Below are 17,977 nucleotides of genomic sequence, written 5' to 3'. Positions count from 1 at the left end.
GGCTCCACCACTACCCCAGGCTCAGCCTCGTCCTCGGGACATGGAGGCAGCACAGCACTCCAGCCAGGAATCCGCAGAGACCGGAAAGAGCTTGGCACGCAGCGAGCAGGTGAGTGGGCATTGGTTGCTCTGCTGCAATAGCCCCAGGAGGCAGTTAGTGCGAGCCCAGCTACGAGCCGAGCTGGGACAGGCCAGGAAGGGGAAAGGGCATGTTTTCAAGGATGGCAGGACGTGAGGGCTGCAGCCTGCTGAGAGGGCAAAGCTAAGGAGGAGACTGGCATTCACAGAAAGAGGGAGCAGAGGAGAGGCTGGGGGCGGGGAGCCGACAGCCGTGGTGTGGGCTGTGCGAGGTACGGTGGAATGGACCACATTGGCATGGCGACTAGACACCTAGAACAGAAGTGTGGATGTGCAAGCACTGGGCACCCTAAAGGCAGACATGTAGGGAGAAGGGTGACACAAGTGGGTGAGCTGGGAGGAAGGGGAGAAAATCAAATACATGGTTCTGGGGTGCCAGCGGGTGCTACCAGCCTAGGGCCACCCGGACCAAGGTTGCCACTGCAGGTGGGCAGAGGCCCACAGGGCACGTGGACACACAGGCCATGCCGCCAGCCGCGCTACCTGGCCAGGGCCGCCTGCAGCTCCTCCTCCTTCTTGGCCAGCTGCATCTTGAGCTCGGCGATCTGCGCCTGCAGGTCAGCAATCTGCTCGTGGTAGTCACTGGCCTCTCCCTCCAGCTTCCGCTTCAGCTTTTCCAGCTCCTGCCGGCTCTTCTCCTCTTTCTTCAGCCGCACTGCAACAGAGCCAGGCCCTCAGGAGGGCATCCTCCAGAGACGCCCGCCTGGCACTTCCCGCAGGAATTCACACCCACGCACATGTCCCCCGTAATCATCACAGTCACGCCACTGTCCGTCCAGTGTGTCTTGACGAGGGTGACTCGGGGAGCCTACCTCTCTTGAAATAATCTGCCATCTTCAAGTTCCCTTTCTGATTTTCCTGCTTTGAAAACATCCACCCGCAACCTCTCTGCAAGGATGGCCAATTTACCTTCCAGTTCTGAGATCATGGACTCGTGCTTGTTCTTCAGCTTGGTAAGATTCTTGGCCTTTCTTCTTCTTCTGCAAGATTCGTCGTTAAGTCACTAATCCTCTCTTCAAGGAGTTTTCGTTCCTTTGGGGGAAGAGAAATACTGTGTTTCTGTTCTCCAGGATCTGTGTTTTACTTTTAGTAATGTTCAGATAAATAGGTAAAAGAAAAACCCACATTTTAACCAAATACAAGCTGGAGTTTTAAATGATAAAGTGAAATTCCCTAACAGTAATTTCCAATAATCAAAAAAACCCCAATAATATCCTCTTCTCATGTCATGTCACTCTGCCCCTCATGCTTCCATGTCCCAGTCAATGAGGTCTCCTCCTGCTTCCTACCACATTCTGGCTCATCCCTGCCCCAGGGACTTTGCACAAACCAGGCCATCTGCCTGGGATGTTTACTCCCTTCTTCCTTTAGCTGCTCATCACACTTTAGATGTTCACCTAAATGTCACCTCCTCCAGGAAGCCTTCCTGGAATACCCTACCTTCACCCCGAGTGCTCTGCTCTTATTATATGGTAAGAACCTCCTTCAGAACTCTGATCATGATGGGAATTAATGGTTGCCTATAAGACTGTCTATTTGCTGTCTCACTTGCGTATAAGCTCTCCAAGGACAAGGTCCTCCTTTTCCAGGCATGCCCTGTACCCACCAGAGGGCCTGCTGATCTTTAGCTCAAAGAACTAAAGGGAGCCCATCTTCAGTGGGGCTGGTTAGTGGTTACTAAGTAGGGTATCCTATTTGTCCAAGGGATATGGGGACTGTTCTAGTTTGGGTGCTACAAGTCCCACACCCCTGAGAGCCCTCAGTCTCAGGCAAGCCAGGACTCCTCTGAGTAACTAGAAATGGCCCATGGGAATATGGGAGAGGACCCCAAATCTGGGCACATGAGCTGCCTTTACCAACTTGGCCCCACTGGTCGTGGTGTTTCTGAGACTTGCTCTGTGGCTGCCTGGGGCTGGGGGGACCACTCGGGACCCAGTCCACAGCATCCCACATCCAGACCACGGTCACGGGTGACCTTGTCACTGCTCGAGGCAACCTTGGCTTGGCTTTCAATACCTTGTTCTTCGCTTTCAAAAGTCAAGCATCTGGTGAGCTTGTCATTTTGACACAGATGCTCAGACCCACTCACTTTTGACAGCTTATTGTTCTGATCGTCCATAACCAGCATCTCATCCTCCAGTTTCTTGATCTTGGCCTCTGCTGTGACCTTCTCAAGTTGTAGCTTCTGCCTTGCAGCCTCCTCCTCCTCCAGCTGTTCTTCCAGGTCCTTTGTGGGAGAGGGAAGAGAATCACCATCTTGTTTAAAACAAAGTCACTTTCACAGAGCTCTGGGGACTAGCTGCAGTGAAGACACCCCATGCTCTGTGGTGTCCTCTTAATGGAAATGAAGCCTCAGTCTCCTCATCTGTAAAAAGGGACAGTTGATATCTTGGTGGGTTTTGAATGTGTTCACAAATTATTTGGTACTCTTCCTCACAAGAGGTGGAGCTTAATTCCTCCCCTGGGGGAGGGTCTGGACTTAGTGACTTGATGTAACAAATAAAAATAAGAGGAAGTGATGGGTGTAACATCAGCGATTGGACTATAAGAGGCCTGTGGCTTCCTCCCCCATTCTCTCCCTTGACTCACTTCCTCTGGAGTAGTCAGCACCACATGGAAATGAGCTGAGTGAGGTTTCCTGCCTGCAGCCAGGTGAGCAGGCCCTGTGGGTCCTCCACCCCCAGTCGAGCCTTTAGACGACCACAATCCCCTCACCCCTGCCTGACATCCTGATGTCAACCTTCTGAGACCTTGAGCCAGACCACCCCCCAACCAAGCCACTCAAAGTTCCTCATGGTGTGACATAAATGGTTATTATTTCCAGCTTCTAAGCTGGGGCTGTTTTGTTCTGCAGCAATAGCTGACTCATACAGGTACCTACAGAGGGGTTGCTCTTAGGAGGAGAAGTGAGAGCTCACAACAGGCAGGGCAGAGCAGGCTCTGGAATCCCAGCTGTAGTGATGGGACCTTGGGCAGAAAGCTGTCCTCTCTAGGTCTTAGTCTATTTATTCAGTGAGGATCATATCATCAAAGGCATCTCCCAGGCCTGAAGGGAGGTGAAGTGCCCTGGTAGCCACCAAGTGCGGTCTCAGTGCTACAGGCCTTACCAACATCTGCTGGGCCATCTTCTTCCTTTCAGCCTGCAGTTGCTGGCCCCGATCTTCTTCCTCCTCCAGGCGGGCCTCCATCTCATGCAGGATCTCCTCCAGCTCCTGCTTCTTGGCTGCCAGCCGGACCCTCATCTCCTCAGCCTCTGCGTACAGCTCTGTCTCCGCCTGCAGCTGCTCCTGCAGCTGGTTCTTCTCCTCAGACAGCTACATGCAGGGGTGGGGAGGTGGCCAGTGAGGCTCACAGGGCCATAGAGCCCACCCTCCCTTGCTGCCCGGTCACGCTCCTGGCCGGGTACCTGCGTGTGCTTCTGTTCTAGCTCCTTGAGCTCCGTTTCTGCCTTCTGCTGCCTCTCCTTGATCTTCTGCAGCTCATCCTCCTTGGCTTGCATCTCCTCCTCCTGCCGTGTCACCTGCAGCAGGGGCTTCACCTGCAAACACATCATCAGCCTGTCACTTGTTTTCATAGCACAAGGGATCCACTCAAGATAAATGAAATCAGTGGTTCTCAGTTGGAGACAATTGGACCCAAAGCCACACCCTCCAAAGGGGACATTTGGTGATTCTGGAGACCGTCTCTGCTGTCACACTGGGGTGAGGGATGCCACCAGCATCTAGTGACCAGGGATGCCATTGAACATTCTAGAATGCACTGGAAAGCCCCCACAACATGGAATTATCCATCCCAGAATACCAATAGCGCAAAGGTTGAGAAACCCTAAACTAGGGCAACTGAAAAAGCTGCAAAGTGTCTCCCCACCCCTTCCTACAGATTGTGCTGGAAATGGATGTTCCTTCCAAGGAGCAAATGTGGGGCATCCTCTACATCCCAGGGTCATTATTAGGAGAGGTGAGTGGTTGCAGGGGCTGTGGAGGGCGGGCGTGGCTATGAAAGGGTCACACGGGTGATGCTGGTGGTAAATGGAATGTTCCAGAGCTGTGTTAAGGTCACAGCTGGAATCCACGGGCTAAGGACGGGGGAGCTTGACCTACAGGCCTCTCGTATGCCTGCCAACAAGCATCTCCAGTCCCATCTCCGGGGCTGCTGGAGTGGGGAGGCGGGACGGGCCTGGGCCACGGACAAGCCCAGGGTGCTCACCTTGGTGAACAGCCGCCACCACTGCCAGTTGCGCAGCTTCAGGTAAGCGGCGCAGTTTCTCTGGATCACCTTCATGGCTGTCAGCTGCTGCTGCCTCTTGGCAAAGGCCCTGGAGAAAGGGAAGGGGGTTACTGCACAAGCCTCCCCATCAGCCTCATCACAGCCTCCTGCCCTGTAGGATCCTGAAAGCCAGACTTCTGCCTGTTCTTTCCAGCTCAACCCCTCAGGAGGCTCCAAGCATCAGCCCCGCATCTCACCTGGGCACAGACCACTGAGGTCACCTGCAACCCATAGCCTTTCCTGGGGGACACCAAAGACCCTGGGCTCACAAAATGCCCTGGGCTTGGGGCTGCGGGTTGAACGATATCTAGGAGCTCAATCTGTAGGACACCGATCCTAGGTGGGCCCTGCACACACCCAGCTGTGCCACATCTGCACCAAAGCAGAGAGTCTGACAAACCCGTTCTTCCCTGGGGGCAGATGAAGAAACTCAAGCTGTCACTAAACGAGCACACCTCCTCCCTAAAGGCTAGTGAGTGTGCTCAGCTGCCATCTTGGGCATGGTGAACAGCATAGCCTCAGCCAGTCTAGAGGTGGGAGGGTGGCATCAGAGAAGTTAGGAAACTTAAGTTAGGCCAGTTGCTGGACCTAGAGCCTCCCACCTGGCAGTGACTCAGTGTGGTGCAATCAGGCCTTGCAGACAAGAGAGCGGTCCTATCTCATGATAAACACATTCACCAGACAGAGAGCTAGTGTTGGCCCTTAAAAATGTGCCTTCCGGGCCTCCCTGGTGGCGCAGCGGTTAAGCGCTGGGTTGTGAAGCTGCCCGCAGCCTTTGCAGCACCGGTTCGATCCCCGGCCGCCGGGAGAGGGTCCCACATGGCGCGCAGACCTCTCCTGCCGCCCACTGCTCCCCTCAGCAGTGTACTTCGTCACTCTGCCTGCTCTGCTCTCTGCTCTGGTGAATTCTCTCACCCTCCCATGCCTCTGACTGTACCCAGTGCTTGTATAAATAAATAATCTTTTAAAAAAAAAAAAGCGCCACTCCCCCTGTCCCCGAATGGTTGAGAATCCATATATAATCTTTGATTCCCCCAACGCTTAACAACAGTCTTCCCTTGGTATCTGGGGGTTGGTTTTAGGACCAACCACCACCATCCCTCCACCCTGCTGCAGATAACAAAATCCATAGATGTCCAAGCCCTTCTAGCCAGCCCTGCAGTCTGTGGGTTCTGCATCCACAGATTCAACCAAGGTTGGTTTTATACATGAATGCAGAACCCAAGAATAGTCAACAGTCTGCATAAAGGTGAGTGCGAACAGGTCAAGGTCAACCGGTGGTGTTCACAGATGAACTGTATCCACACAAGTCCCCACTGTCCTCTTTCGGGATGTGGTTTTCATTGAGAAACCTGACCCCCTGCCCAGCCCGAAGTTTCCCAGGGCATCAGATCCTCCAACACCCTAGCTTTTGAATCCTATTTGAACATGAGGATATAGTCACAGTCAAATACTCTTTCCTCGGATGCTTTCTTTAGTCTAACTTCCGAAATGATAACCAGACCCTGCTCTCATCCCCTTCCGTGCAGCGCTGTGCTGGCTCCTCATGAGCAAGCCTCACAACCAGGTATGGTCATGCTCATCTTCCAGCGGAGAGGCTGGAGGCTCAGAGAAGTACAGTGACTTGCCCAAGGCTCATCAGCAAGTAAGTGGGAGAGCCAGGAGGAGAACCCAGGTCTAAAGCTTTAGGGCCTGCAGTCTTCACCTCTTTCCTGGCCCTAGGTAACCGCAGTTATCTAAAGTAGTAGCATTTCTGCCCCTGCAAGAAAAGCTGCCATCTAGTCAGCATCGCATCTCAGAGTAGCTGGCCTCTTAGCCTCGGGGAGTCAGGACACATGGCCAGAAAGCCCCCCAAGAGTTTGCATTTCTAGTCTGTGCTTGTGGGGAAGCAAGAATGTGGGTCTTTACTTTCTGGCCAGGTAGCCACGACACATGGCCTGGAAAGCCATGATGACATCAGTGATTTTCAAGTCTCGCTCCTCTTCCAGGTGGGCCAGGACCCCGGTTCGGAAGAAGATTTTGCTCTGCCCAATCCTGTACAAGTTGGGGTCAAGCTCGAGGGCTTTGATCTGCAGAAGGAAGGAAGATGAGAGTCCCCGTTTTCCGCTGTGCCACTTGGCTGGGGAGGGTCGAGGGGTGGTGTGTTTCAGTTGGGCCCCAGCTGCAGCAGCTCCTGGCAGAAGGCCCAGAGGCTGGGGGGGCTGCAGCTTGATGTCTCGGGAGGGGCTGGCTCACCATGAGAATGCAGGCTTGCTTCCCATCCATGAAGCCTTTGGGGATGGCATTCGCGGCCAGGATCTCATAGCTGGAGACACAGGCAAGGAAGGAGTAATCCACTGAGCGCCTCTCCAGCTTCTGTCCTCCACCCAGCCTTGCTCACCCACTGCCCCACCTGTAACTGCCCCCACCAGGCTCACCGTTGGCGGAACTCCTGGAAGACGATCCTGTTGGGGAAGCCCTGACGGCAGATGCGGATGCCTTCTAACACCCCGTTGCACCGCAGCTGCTCCAGCACCAGGAAGGCATCGAGCTTGCCGGACTGCAAAGGTAGAATGGGCAGCAGACCATGGGGACCGGGACATGGAAGCAGTGGGTCCTGACTCTCAGGCCTGGGTGACCCACCTCGCCAGGCCACTGGGGATTTACAGAGGCACCAAGTAAGGTTTCAGGTGCCATCTCTCTTCTACTTGGTGGCACTAGCATCACCTGGCTTGAAACTGGGGCTTCTGCCTTATCACCTCCCTCTCTCTCATTTTCTGTCCATCACCAGCCTCTATTTCTGAGGCTCCCAACCCACGACTTCTCTCCTCTGCCATCACCACTGCCATGCACTCACCATTGCCTTCTGCCCAGGGAGCTACCAGCCTCCCACTGGGTCATCCCACCCCTGTCCTGGCACTCCCCCAATTGGTTTCTAAAATAATAAATCTGATTGTGACCTACCCCTGCCTTTTAAAGCAGTGGATCCTCTAGAAAAACAGACAAGTTCTGGCCCACCCACAAGGAGCACCATGATCTAACCCCTAGCTCACACCATCACATGTCAACATGAAGCAAACAGCCTCTTTTTTTCTTACCTGGATCCAACATTTCCCATTGCCACACTCTGGTCGGTCCTTCTGCCTTGAATGCCCTCCCCACCCTACCTTCTGCTTCACCAAACTGATGTCTACTTATTCCTTTTTCTTTGTCTTGTTTTGATGCCTACTTAATGTTTCTAACAAGACTTCTCTGAGTCCTCAGGCTGGAGTGGAAGGTCGAGCTCTTCAGCGTTCCCATAATTTACCATATTACAACCTGGTTACTAGCTTGAGTGTCTACAGGAGCCTTTCCACTGGCCCTCTCACAAGTCCAGCGCTGCTGACATCTCAGGCTGGGTGATTCCCTGCTGTCCTGGCCACTGTGGGGTGGTTAGCACCTCCCTGCTCTCCATGCACTGGGTGCCAGCAGCAGACCCTCCAAAAACATCTCAAGATGTAGCCAAAGCTCCCTTGGAGGTCACAATGGCTGAGCACCTCTGCACTAGTTTGTGAGAAACCTGCAGGCAAGGACTACAATTTATTCAGATTTGTAGCCCCAGCATCTGGCCCAGCAGAGCTCCGTAAATACTGACTGGTCTTAGGAACAGAGTAACTTGATACCTTGGGCAGCAACTCCCTCCCTCCCTTGCCTTCTTGTGCCTCCAGGGTGGGGAACGGGCACCACGTTCAGATAACCCTCCTTCCAGGTCAGACTGAGTCCTCGGGGTGGGTGGGGGATCAAGCTTTCCTCCTGCCCCGCTGCCCTGGTCTGCCTTCCCCTCCCCAGCAGCCCCCTTAAGCTCTACCCAGAGGGGACACTGATGACCCAAGCTGCCGGGCAGGCCCTCACCCTCTTCTCGTGGTTGGGGATGATGCAGCGCACGAAGTTGGGCGTGGTGTTGCGCAGCGTGGTCATCAGCTTCCCCAGCTGCTCCTTGTACAGCTGGCCCACCGTGCGGAACATGCCCTTCTTGGTCTTGGAGGCGCTGGGCAGCGAGCTCTCTGTCATCTTGGCCATCTGGTCCAGCCCCACGATGCGGTCCACTAGGGGCACATGCAAAGCAGGCTCAGCCTCTGCCCACACCCCCACAATAGGCAAGAGGGCCAGGGTGGTGTCATGGGTCCCCAGTATCACTTGGGTAGGCACTGTCCCCCCTTCTTTTTCTTGGCCAGGCAATGACGTCCCTCCAGGTAAGGATCAGCGGTGGGGCCACTTTCCAGTGTTATCTATTTGGGACATGCCCAAGCTCCTGAGTGACAAAAAGGACCAACTGTCTCTGGGGGGTCGCAGAGACTGGGCAGTACATTCTGTTCTTGCCACTCCCTTGGCCCAGCACCATTTTGTGCCTCAATTTCTCCTTCTACAAAATGGGTATAATAATAGCTTCTGCCTCCAAGGGCAAGAATAAGCAAATAAGTCTTGTTAAGTGAAGTGCTTACCTCCCTGCCTGTCTTCAGCCCTTCACTGGCCAACAAATATTGTTGAGAAGCTAGCAGAGGTAAGACAGAGGTAAGGCTTCGGACTCTAGATGTAGAGGGTGGGTAAGAGGGGGAGCTCTAATTCACCATGCCTTGCTGCTACTCCCTGTCAATACCTGAGCCCTGACTCAGGAGCATCTCCCTGGGGACCAGATGGAGGTGGAGGGACCCGGAGGTCACCCCTCCAGAAGTGGCTGAATGTGTCACTAAGATATCGCCAGCACCTGCGAGCACTGTCCTCTGGGTAACACCCACAGCCAGCACCCCACCCCAGAGTAGACGTGGGAATCAGCAGCAGCTGGAAGGAGGTGGAAGACTCTGGGTGCTCAGTCCTGTGGCTGGGGGGTGCTTACCGTCCTTCCACAGGTCAGCCACAAACTTATCCGAGGAGGCGTTGAGGAGGGACGTCACGTTGTCGTTCAGCGGGTCCATGTTCTTGGTCAGCCAGGCACTGGCGTTGTAGTCCACCTGCCAAGGGCCACCCCATCAGTCAGACGCTTCTGCTCCACTCACTGACCAAGGGCAGGGCCCGAGTCCTCCCGTTTCCCTCCAGATCTTCTGAGGTCGCAGAGGAAATGACGTAGTGGTCGCCATGATGGGGACCCACAGACACCACCAGAGAGGAAGGATCGGGTTGTGAAGGGCGCTGCACACAGTATGGCATCAGCAGCCATTGCTGGGGAGCCCTGACTCTGTTCCCTGCCTGGTCACCACAGTCAGGATAAGTTAGAGAGGCTGATGCAGGCAAGGCTTTGCCCTACACAGATGCTTCTGCACATCACAGACAGGACAAGCTGGGGGTACAGCAGGTGGGTTCTGCCATTCCCGAGTTGCTCCTACTCTGAGCATCCCGCCCACGTCCCCCAAGACAGAGGGGGCCCTGGGGATGGCGGCTGGTACCTTCCCGGCATAGTGGATAATAGAGAACTCGGTTTTGTCCTTGAGCTGCTTGGGCTTCTGAAATTTGGGGTGGTTGCCTTGCTCCGAGCACAGCTTCTCCACGAAAGACTTGTCCGTGGCTTTGGGGAACCAGCACTCCTCGTCCAGCAGGGCCAGCACACCTGGGGGGTTGTTCTGTGGGAGACAAGTGGGGCCTGGTCACAGCCGGGGGCACCCGAGTCTGAAGCTGGCCGGGAGAAGCTGGCCACACAAACACATGCAGAGGCAGCCCTCGCCCTAGTACTGTGCCTGCCTACATAGAAAGATGGGTTCATGCCCTCCGCTCTCCCTGCAGAACTAGCCTTCAGTTACCCGAAGTCCAGGGGCCCGGCCTTGGGAATGCAGGGCGGCCATCCACAGACCGTATCTTGGCTGCTGCCCCCTAGTGGGCAACACACAACATCACAAAGATGTCACGTTAGGAAAGGAATTCCTCGTTTTACATTTAAATTCAACTCAGGGTTCCTCTTAGGAAAGTGCTTCCCTGTGGCTGAGACAGTGTAAACCAAGCTGTCAGGAGCACTGCCAAATGTGCGCTCGCTCTGCGGGAATGGTCTTCCCTTTTTTGGCTTGAATGAGAGAAGTGTTTCTTGATTGCTCCGTCCACAACAGGCCTCCCGAAATCATTCTCCACAGGGGCCTTTTCCAGAATTTTAGTTGCTTTGTCTGTCTAGTTTCATTACCTGCTCCTCCAGGCAGGGACTATGTCCGTCTTGCTCACGGTTGCAACCCTAGCCCCTAAGAGGGCCCAGCACGCAGTAGGTACTCACTCAAAAGTGATTGCTTGTGCACCTACTATGTGTGTGGTTCTAGGAGTTTGGGATCCGTCAGTGAGCATAACAAGGATTCCCACCTTTGGGAATGAGTGGCTGAGAGAGAAGGAAAGGGAAGGAATGAAGAAGAAAGGAGAAGGAGGAGGGAGGGAACAGAGAAAGGAGGGCGTGCCGGGTCCACGTGGCGGCTGCGGAGGCCACGCACGCACACGAGTGAGACGTGGACTCTCACCGGCCGCTCGATCAGCTCGATGCAGGGCTGCAGGTCCAGCCCGAAGTCAATGAAGTTCCACTCAATGCCCTCGCGCTGGTACTCCTCCTGCTCCAGGATGAACATGGTGTGGTTGAAGAGCTGCTGCAGCTTCTCGTTGGTGTAGTTGATGCACAGCTGCTCGAAGGAGTTCACCTGCGCACAGGAAGGGCGGCCAGTAAGAGCGCGGTCGGGGCCCAGAGAAGGAGCTCTTTGGCCTGATGCCTTTTTTTCCAGCCTGTTCTTCCATCTCAGCACCCACAGAGGACAGAGGCTCCAACAAGGCCCCCCCCCCAGAGTCCACAGGGTCAGCCATTCTCATGCCGCATGACCAAAAATACATTTTTAAAGGTTACTAATCTCCTTCACCTGCACAATGGTTTAGAGAGAGAATTGTCACGTAAGGTAATTGAGCATCTCCATTTGACAGATGTGGAAACTGAGGCTCAGAATGGGAGTAATTCCACAGGAGATGTTTTGGAACGCCTGCCCATCGCAACACCTGCCCTGCCACTGAGAACTGCCCTCTGACTCTTGGGGCAGGAGCCAGGGGCCATGTCTATGCTTCATGAAGTACTGAAGGCCCTGAGAGCAGGGCTGGGTTTGAGGCGAGCACACAGCCCAGCTCAGGTGAGTGAAGGCCCATGGGATGCAACTCCAGGAGTTTGGTTGGAACTGATGAAAACAGCTAGACCTAGTTGGAACTTCCAGGGTTGCTGAGAAGCAATCTAGGGCTGCGGCCATCTTGCCACCATGAGGGGGTGAGCCCACTTGAGAGAGAAGCCATTGTGGAGGAAGGTTGAGGACAGAGAGGGCAGATCAGATCCCGCCTGTTGGATCCACCTGTACCCCTGGTGTCTCAGTTCCACAAGCCAAGACATTCGCTATTGGATTTCTGTCTCTTACACCCTTTAGGATCTAACCTTAACTAGATGGCCCCTACCCCTAGTAGCCATCTGCTTGCCTTTCTCCCAAATAAAGATTTCTCCGAAGGGAGGCTTGACTCCAGAGAACCAAAACCAGGGCTGTTGTGATCTGCCAGGCTGTACCTCAAAGATCTCAAATCCAGCAATGTCCAGGATCCCCAGGAATGAAGCTCCTTGCCGGTGGGTCTTATCCAGGGCTTTGTTCACACGGCCAAGAATCCATCGGAAAAGGCGCTCGTAAGTGGCCTTGGCCAGAGCCTCTATGGCGAAGTCGGCCTGCAGTGGGCGCAAGGGGGCGCGGTTATTTCCAAGGGCTATGTTTTCGCAGGAGACTGGCCGTTGGTTCAGATTTTTATTTTCTCCCTTACCTACAGTCAGTCTTTTAAAAAAAACCAAAAAGGGAAGTTGTATCATATCTACAACCAGTAGAAAAGTAGCAGTAGGGATAAGTGGTCAGACCTAAGGGAATGCCCATTTGTGATAAATGAACACTTTCTGGAGGGTCTTGGAACAGAATGGAGCCCGTTCCATCCCAGGGATCATCTGGAGGTGGTCAGTCCTGCTTCTAGAAAGCACATACTATCACTTGCAAAGAAAAATCTCTTTGTTCCCCTTTATCTACAACTGAGAGAGCAGGCTAAGGTGATGGATGAGGGGCTTTGGTGTTCTCATCCAGTGTTTCATCTTCAAAACCTCACCTGGGACTTGGAATATTCTAGTATTGGGTAGATGATGGATAAAGATATGGCTGGCTGGCTGGCTGGCTGGCTGGCTGGAGGAATGGATGGATGGATAAAAGATGGATGAGTAGATGGATAAATAGGTGAATGGATGAATATAAGAATGGGCGGGTGGATGCATAGATGCATGGGTGAATGGATGGATGGAGAGATGAAGGTGCACAGATGAATTGATGGATGGGTGGACAGATGGATGATCTGATGGATGGACAGAAGAATACAGCAAGAAGGATGTATGCTTGAATGGACAGATGGATGAATGGGTGGATAGATGAAGATGAACAGAAGATTCTGCAGGAAAAGGCAGAGTAATGGGAAGCACATCGTTACCTGTTCCTTTGTCTGAGCTTTCTGTACCACATCCCGCCCGACTTTGATACGTGGGGTTAGAATGGCTCTGGTGAAATCCGTCACATTAATTCCCGCAAGGTGGCAGACTTTCTGAGCGGCTGGATGGAGAAAAAGGCATATTAAGTGTATCACGAAAGAGAAGTCTTGGGGAGGAAGCCCCCTGACATGAGAAATTTGTAGTCTGCAGATTGGTTTTGCTTGAGGAGACAGAGCACAATGGCTGTGGACACAGCGGGATAGAGTCCTGAGAACTGGGGCATTAGTGACCTCACCCCTAAAGTTTTGCTAAGAGGTGCTGGCAGGAGTGGGATGGAAGGATGAGCCAACTGGGGCTTTAGGGTCAGAGAGTTTTCTGTTCAAATCCTTGCCCCCTAGCTGATGCCTTCAATGTGCTTTTGGAAAACCTATTCAACTTCCTGGATTCTTGCTTTTCTCAGCTTGTAAGACAAGTTCAGCTACTTAGAACCTATGCGGTTGTCGATGGGGTTAAATAAGGTCAGGAACATAGAGTCTGCCGGGTATTAACCATTCCATAATCATTTGTTTCACTCTGCCAAGAGGTTTTTGCAGCACCATTTGTAGTGGCAAAATAATGGGAAAAAATGTCCACTATTATGGGAGCAAATCAATATAGAATAGTATTTTTGTCAAGTGAAATCCCAAATAGCAGTTAAAGGAATGAGCTCGCAAGTTAAACTTGAATTTCAGATAAAGAAAGAACAACTTTTTAGTATAAGGATGTCCCGTATATTGCATAGGACATACTTACCCTAAAAAGTGTTCGCTGTTGATCTGAAATGCTAATTTACTGGGCACCGTGTAGTTGACCTAGTGTCTCCATCTACCGGGGAACTTGAGATCTGTTTCCCAGCAAGCCACGAGGTGCCATAAGAAATGGAGATTTTTCTGTCCTGCCCCCACTGTATCCCAGCCCAGGCACTCAGTATGTGCTCAAAAAATATTAAACAAGAAGGGGGGGGCGGGATTTAGGAAAGATGCCCCCAAAGGATCCTGTCTGGTCAAAAATAATTCATTCTCCTCCCTCCACCCCACCTGATTCAAGTACTTCCCAGCACAGGATCCACAGCAGTGAAAAGTTTGTAAGAGGAGGGGAGTCTGATAACAACCCAGCTTAGCACTTGCTAATTATTGCCAGACATGCTCATCCAGAAAAATAACCCAATACCTATAGTGACCCTCCCTCCCATCACCCCAAGTCATCACTGCCAGGGGGAAGGGGGTGGGTACCTGTGTTATCTGGCATGGACGCCTGGTCTGTGTTTCTTTCCTTCTTGAAGACAATGTTTCCAAGCTGCAGGACGGACGACACCACCTTCAGTATAGCTGAGGTGAGGAGAAGGGCAGATTGAGTCAAAGCCAAGGTCTCTGGAGGTCTGGAGTGTGGGAGTCATGGGGGTTCCCAGCCAGCCTTTCCCTTAAAGAGACTCAGTCCTGAGCTTTACAGAGAAAGTCATGCTACCCTAATTCTCTGCTAATGGGAGAAAGCCCGACCTGGCAGTGGGGGAAACAGAATATTTTCAGATGGTTGCTAACACTCTTGGACTACCAGGGGATGCTGTGGCAGACCACAGCCTGCGGTCCATACCCGGCCTGCTGCTTGCAGTTGTAAATAAAGTTTTATCAGAAATCACAGTCCTCAGCCCCTCACAGGTTGCCTGCAGCTGCTTGCATCCTACACTTGCATCCTGCAGGTGAATGGGCTCAAGGAGCTGCACAGCTTGCAGTGGCTCAAGTGCTTACTATCCAGCCCTATGCAGAAAACCCTGCCAACCTCTTCATATGAATGATTTACAATGAATGATTTACAACTGCAAACAACACAATGGCTGTATCGCATCAACAAAAATGCTGGGCAAAAGATGCCAGAGTGCAAACAAGAACACGCCATGTAAGCCCATTTTTAGAAAGCTCAAGAACGGGAGAAACTATGTTGTGAGAAGTACAGATAATGGTTATCTTTGATTTGGGGGAACTTTAGTGGGGCTGGGGGGGTGTGTGTGGGAGGGGTTGCTGCTGGTTTTCTCTAGATTAAAATGGGTGATAGTTGCAGAGGTGTGTCTTGTCTGTAAAACACCATCTAACTACACTTACAATTTTTTAAATGTAAATTATGTCAACAGAAGGTATTTTTTGAAAATCCAAACCTGTACTTCTTACCATATTCTGGCTGAGCAAGACCCCTGTATTAGAGTAAAGGAGAAGGAAATTTTTCTCACTTGTCCAGTTGTCTCCGGACAAAGTAATTTGTTTCCAGACCCCTGGATCCTTTCTCACCTTCAGCCCCTTTGGGAAGGGTTGGCACTGCCATACCATGCCCACAGGCACTGGGCACCTTAAAGCTGATTCTACCTGGTGCCATCTGCTCTGTTACTCCCCTAACCTTTTTTTTTTTTTTTTTTAAGATTTATTTATTTATTTATACAAGCACTGGGTTCAGTCAGATGCATGGGAGGATGAGAGAATTCACCAGAGCCAGAGCGGGGAACAGAACAGGCAGACTGACGAAATACACTGCTGAGGGGAGCAGTGGGCGTGGCAGAAGAGGTCTGCGCGCCAAGTGTGACCCTTGCCTGGCAGCTGGGGATCGAACCCGCACTGCAGAGGCTGAGGGCAGCTTCGCAACCCAGCACTCAACTGCTGCACCACCGGGGAGGCCCCCCTAACCTTTCTTTAAAATCACATCTCTTTCCTTCAATTCACTTTCAGAGGAAACTTTATCTTAAGAGAAAAGTCAGTTTCCCTTGCCATAAATAGAGGGCGACAGTAAAAACAAATACAAGGAGAACAGTAATATCACATCCTAGCAATGTGGTCTCAGCTCCACCAGCAACCGTTGTTCTGGACAATTCCCTTCACACCTCTATGCCTCAGTTTCCTCACCTGCCAATTGGGGACAACAACAGTCACTTCACAGGGTTGTTGTGATATTAATACATACAAAGCACTTAGCTTCTTGCTTTGTCAGCTGATACCTTTAAGCAAATCAGAAGCATTTCTGGGGAAGTCAAGGTTATTCTAAAGCAATTTAAATGACTCCCTCGTTTTCTTTCCTAAGGTCAAAGAGTAATAAATTCTTTACCAATACATATTTTTAGTTTGTTGCAGTTTTCTGTTCTTTAAATAAAACTGAACACCGTGTTATGGTTAAATGGAGGAGGATTTTGGAAACGCCTGGCTCATAGCAAGTGCTTAATCATTCATTGTTGTTGTTGTTTTATTCCTGAAGCAAAATGGATGTGTGTTCCAAATACAATGCACCGCTCTTGAAGAGCCCAAATCATTTGGAAAGGGGTCCTGTTAGCCTGCTGTGGGGCCCCAGCCAAAACCCACAAACACTGTCCATTTGTCAACTGATCCATGGAAGGTTCTCTTTCTGGGCCCCAGGTCATCTTGGGAGGCACTGTCCCTCCCTGCCCACTGCATTTAAGCCTTTGTGCTATTCTGGGGCTCTGAGGGGGGGGGGTGTGCGTGTGAAGGGAGGGAAATTTTCCATGATCTTGTTCTGGTTTCTCAAAAGAAATTAACCTTGAACACTGGGGCACATCTAATGTGGAAAAGTATTTCATGGAGCACAGTGTAGAAACCAAGAATATCTCCTTGAGTCTATCCTGTTCTCAGGACTGAACGTGTGTCTTGGTCATGGTTGATGACATAGTCCTCACTGGTCTACGCCAGGACTTCTCCAAGAAGAGCCAGCTAACCCACTGCCTCAGTCAATGCCCCTCACCTCTCCTCTGCCCTCCTATTCTTGAGAAGGCCGGCCAGCTCTATCTCCAGCTCCAAGAATGGAACAGAGGCTATGACACACACTACCCAGAGTTTTCCTCAGCCTTGGCAACAGTGAACAGCAAGCATATCAATGTGGACCGAGCACCAAGAGTCCATTTAGAGACTCCAGCAGGGAATCCACTCTGCTTTTTTTCTGCTGGATGTAAACCCAAAGATGTAAGGGCTAGAGCTGCAGCAGCCATTTTGCTGCCAAGAAACTTCCTAAAGACAATCCTGTTTAGGGTCTCCCTGGTGATGCGGGGGTTAAAGTCTCAGCACCATCAAGCAATTGCCAGCCACTGCAGCATGAGTTTGACCCCCCGGCCAGGGAGCTGACCCACATGGCGCAGCAGACCTCTCCTGTCTCACCTGCTGCTCCCCTCAGCAGTGTATTTCAGTGGATCTGCCTGTTCTGCTCCCCACTCTGCCTATGGTGAATCCTCTCACCCCCTGTTCCTCTGGCCTATACCCCAGTTCTTGTATGCATACATAAGTAAAATACATTTAAAAAAAAAAAAAAAAGACAATCCTGTTGAGAAGCCACATTCCAGAGATGTCTTTGAGCCTGAAACCAGTCTCCCTGAACCTTCAGCTCTATGAGTGAATCATTTTCCTTTTCACATAAGCTAATTTGGGTCACTTTCCACTGCAAGAACCCCAAGTGATGCAGCAACTTTTCAAAACACCAGTAAACCCTTAAAGGAATGTTCCTTTCCTTCTTCTCTCTCTCTCTGTTTCTGAGGAGGTAGGAATTCAAAGAACAGAAATCTGTCCTGACCAGAGATGAGTCCCTAACTGGTTCCAGTGCACCAAGAACACGCATCCAGTCCTCTTTCCTGGCCCTGGACTCACGGTGACACTCACCCAGCTGTTCCTCTTCATTGAAGCCCATGATCCCCATGGCCTCCAGGGTCTCCTGGAACATCTCGTCGTCCTGGGCAGCCGGGATGGGCACGTAGCCATTGGAGAGGAAGGTGTAGTTGCTGAAGCCCTCCAAAAGCAAGTCGTCTAGAAAGAGAGGAAGAGGGTGGTCAGAAAGACACAATTCTGCTTTGAGCAGGAGACAGCAACGTGGTTGAGGGTCTGGCGCCATCACAACTTCTCCCCCTTCCCTAAGACTCAGTTAAAAACCTTCCTTCTGCTTCATTGCATAGAAGCCATCACCAGCCATCACTGGCCTCATCCAGTGGCCCGAGTTGTGCACCGCTCCAGGGTGCCAGGCAGCTGAAACCAGCCTGTGCCTCATTTCCTAAGTCATGACCTCAGATGTGGGTTTGTATTTACCTGGAGGAAAGGACACCTTTAT

General features: G+C 51.9%; 1 protein-coding gene across 1 annotated transcript; it reads right to left on the bottom strand.

Moving 5' to 3' along the window:
• Positions 1-617: 617 nt before the first annotated feature.
• Positions 618-17,779, bottom strand: LOC119248585 (myosin-11-like). The gene is given in 18 exon segments (XM_037515467.1): positions 618-793; positions 1,048-1,104; positions 1,107-1,170; positions 2,228-2,365; positions 3,246-3,452; positions 3,545-3,676; positions 4,345-4,453; positions 6,313-6,473; positions 6,640-6,709; positions 6,822-6,943; positions 8,275-8,468; positions 9,257-9,371; positions 9,804-9,977; positions 10,848-11,021; positions 11,915-12,067; positions 12,862-12,980; positions 14,131-14,226; positions 17,536-17,779. Coding segments are annotated over 18 exon segments (2,490 nt in total). The 5' UTR covers positions 17,765-17,779.
• Between the last annotated feature and the right edge of the window lie 198 nt (positions 17,780-17,977).

This window comes from Talpa occidentalis, unplaced genomic scaffold (genome assembly GCF_014898055.3).
Source record: "Talpa occidentalis isolate TD23 unplaced genomic scaffold, MPIMG_talOcc4v2.1 talOcc4.1605, whole genome shotgun sequence".
Taxonomy (NCBI): Eukaryota; Metazoa; Chordata; class Mammalia; order Eulipotyphla; family Talpidae; genus Talpa; species Talpa occidentalis.
The sequence above is the reverse complement of the archived record's forward strand: the minus strand, read 5'-3'. Positions and strand labels throughout refer to the sequence as shown.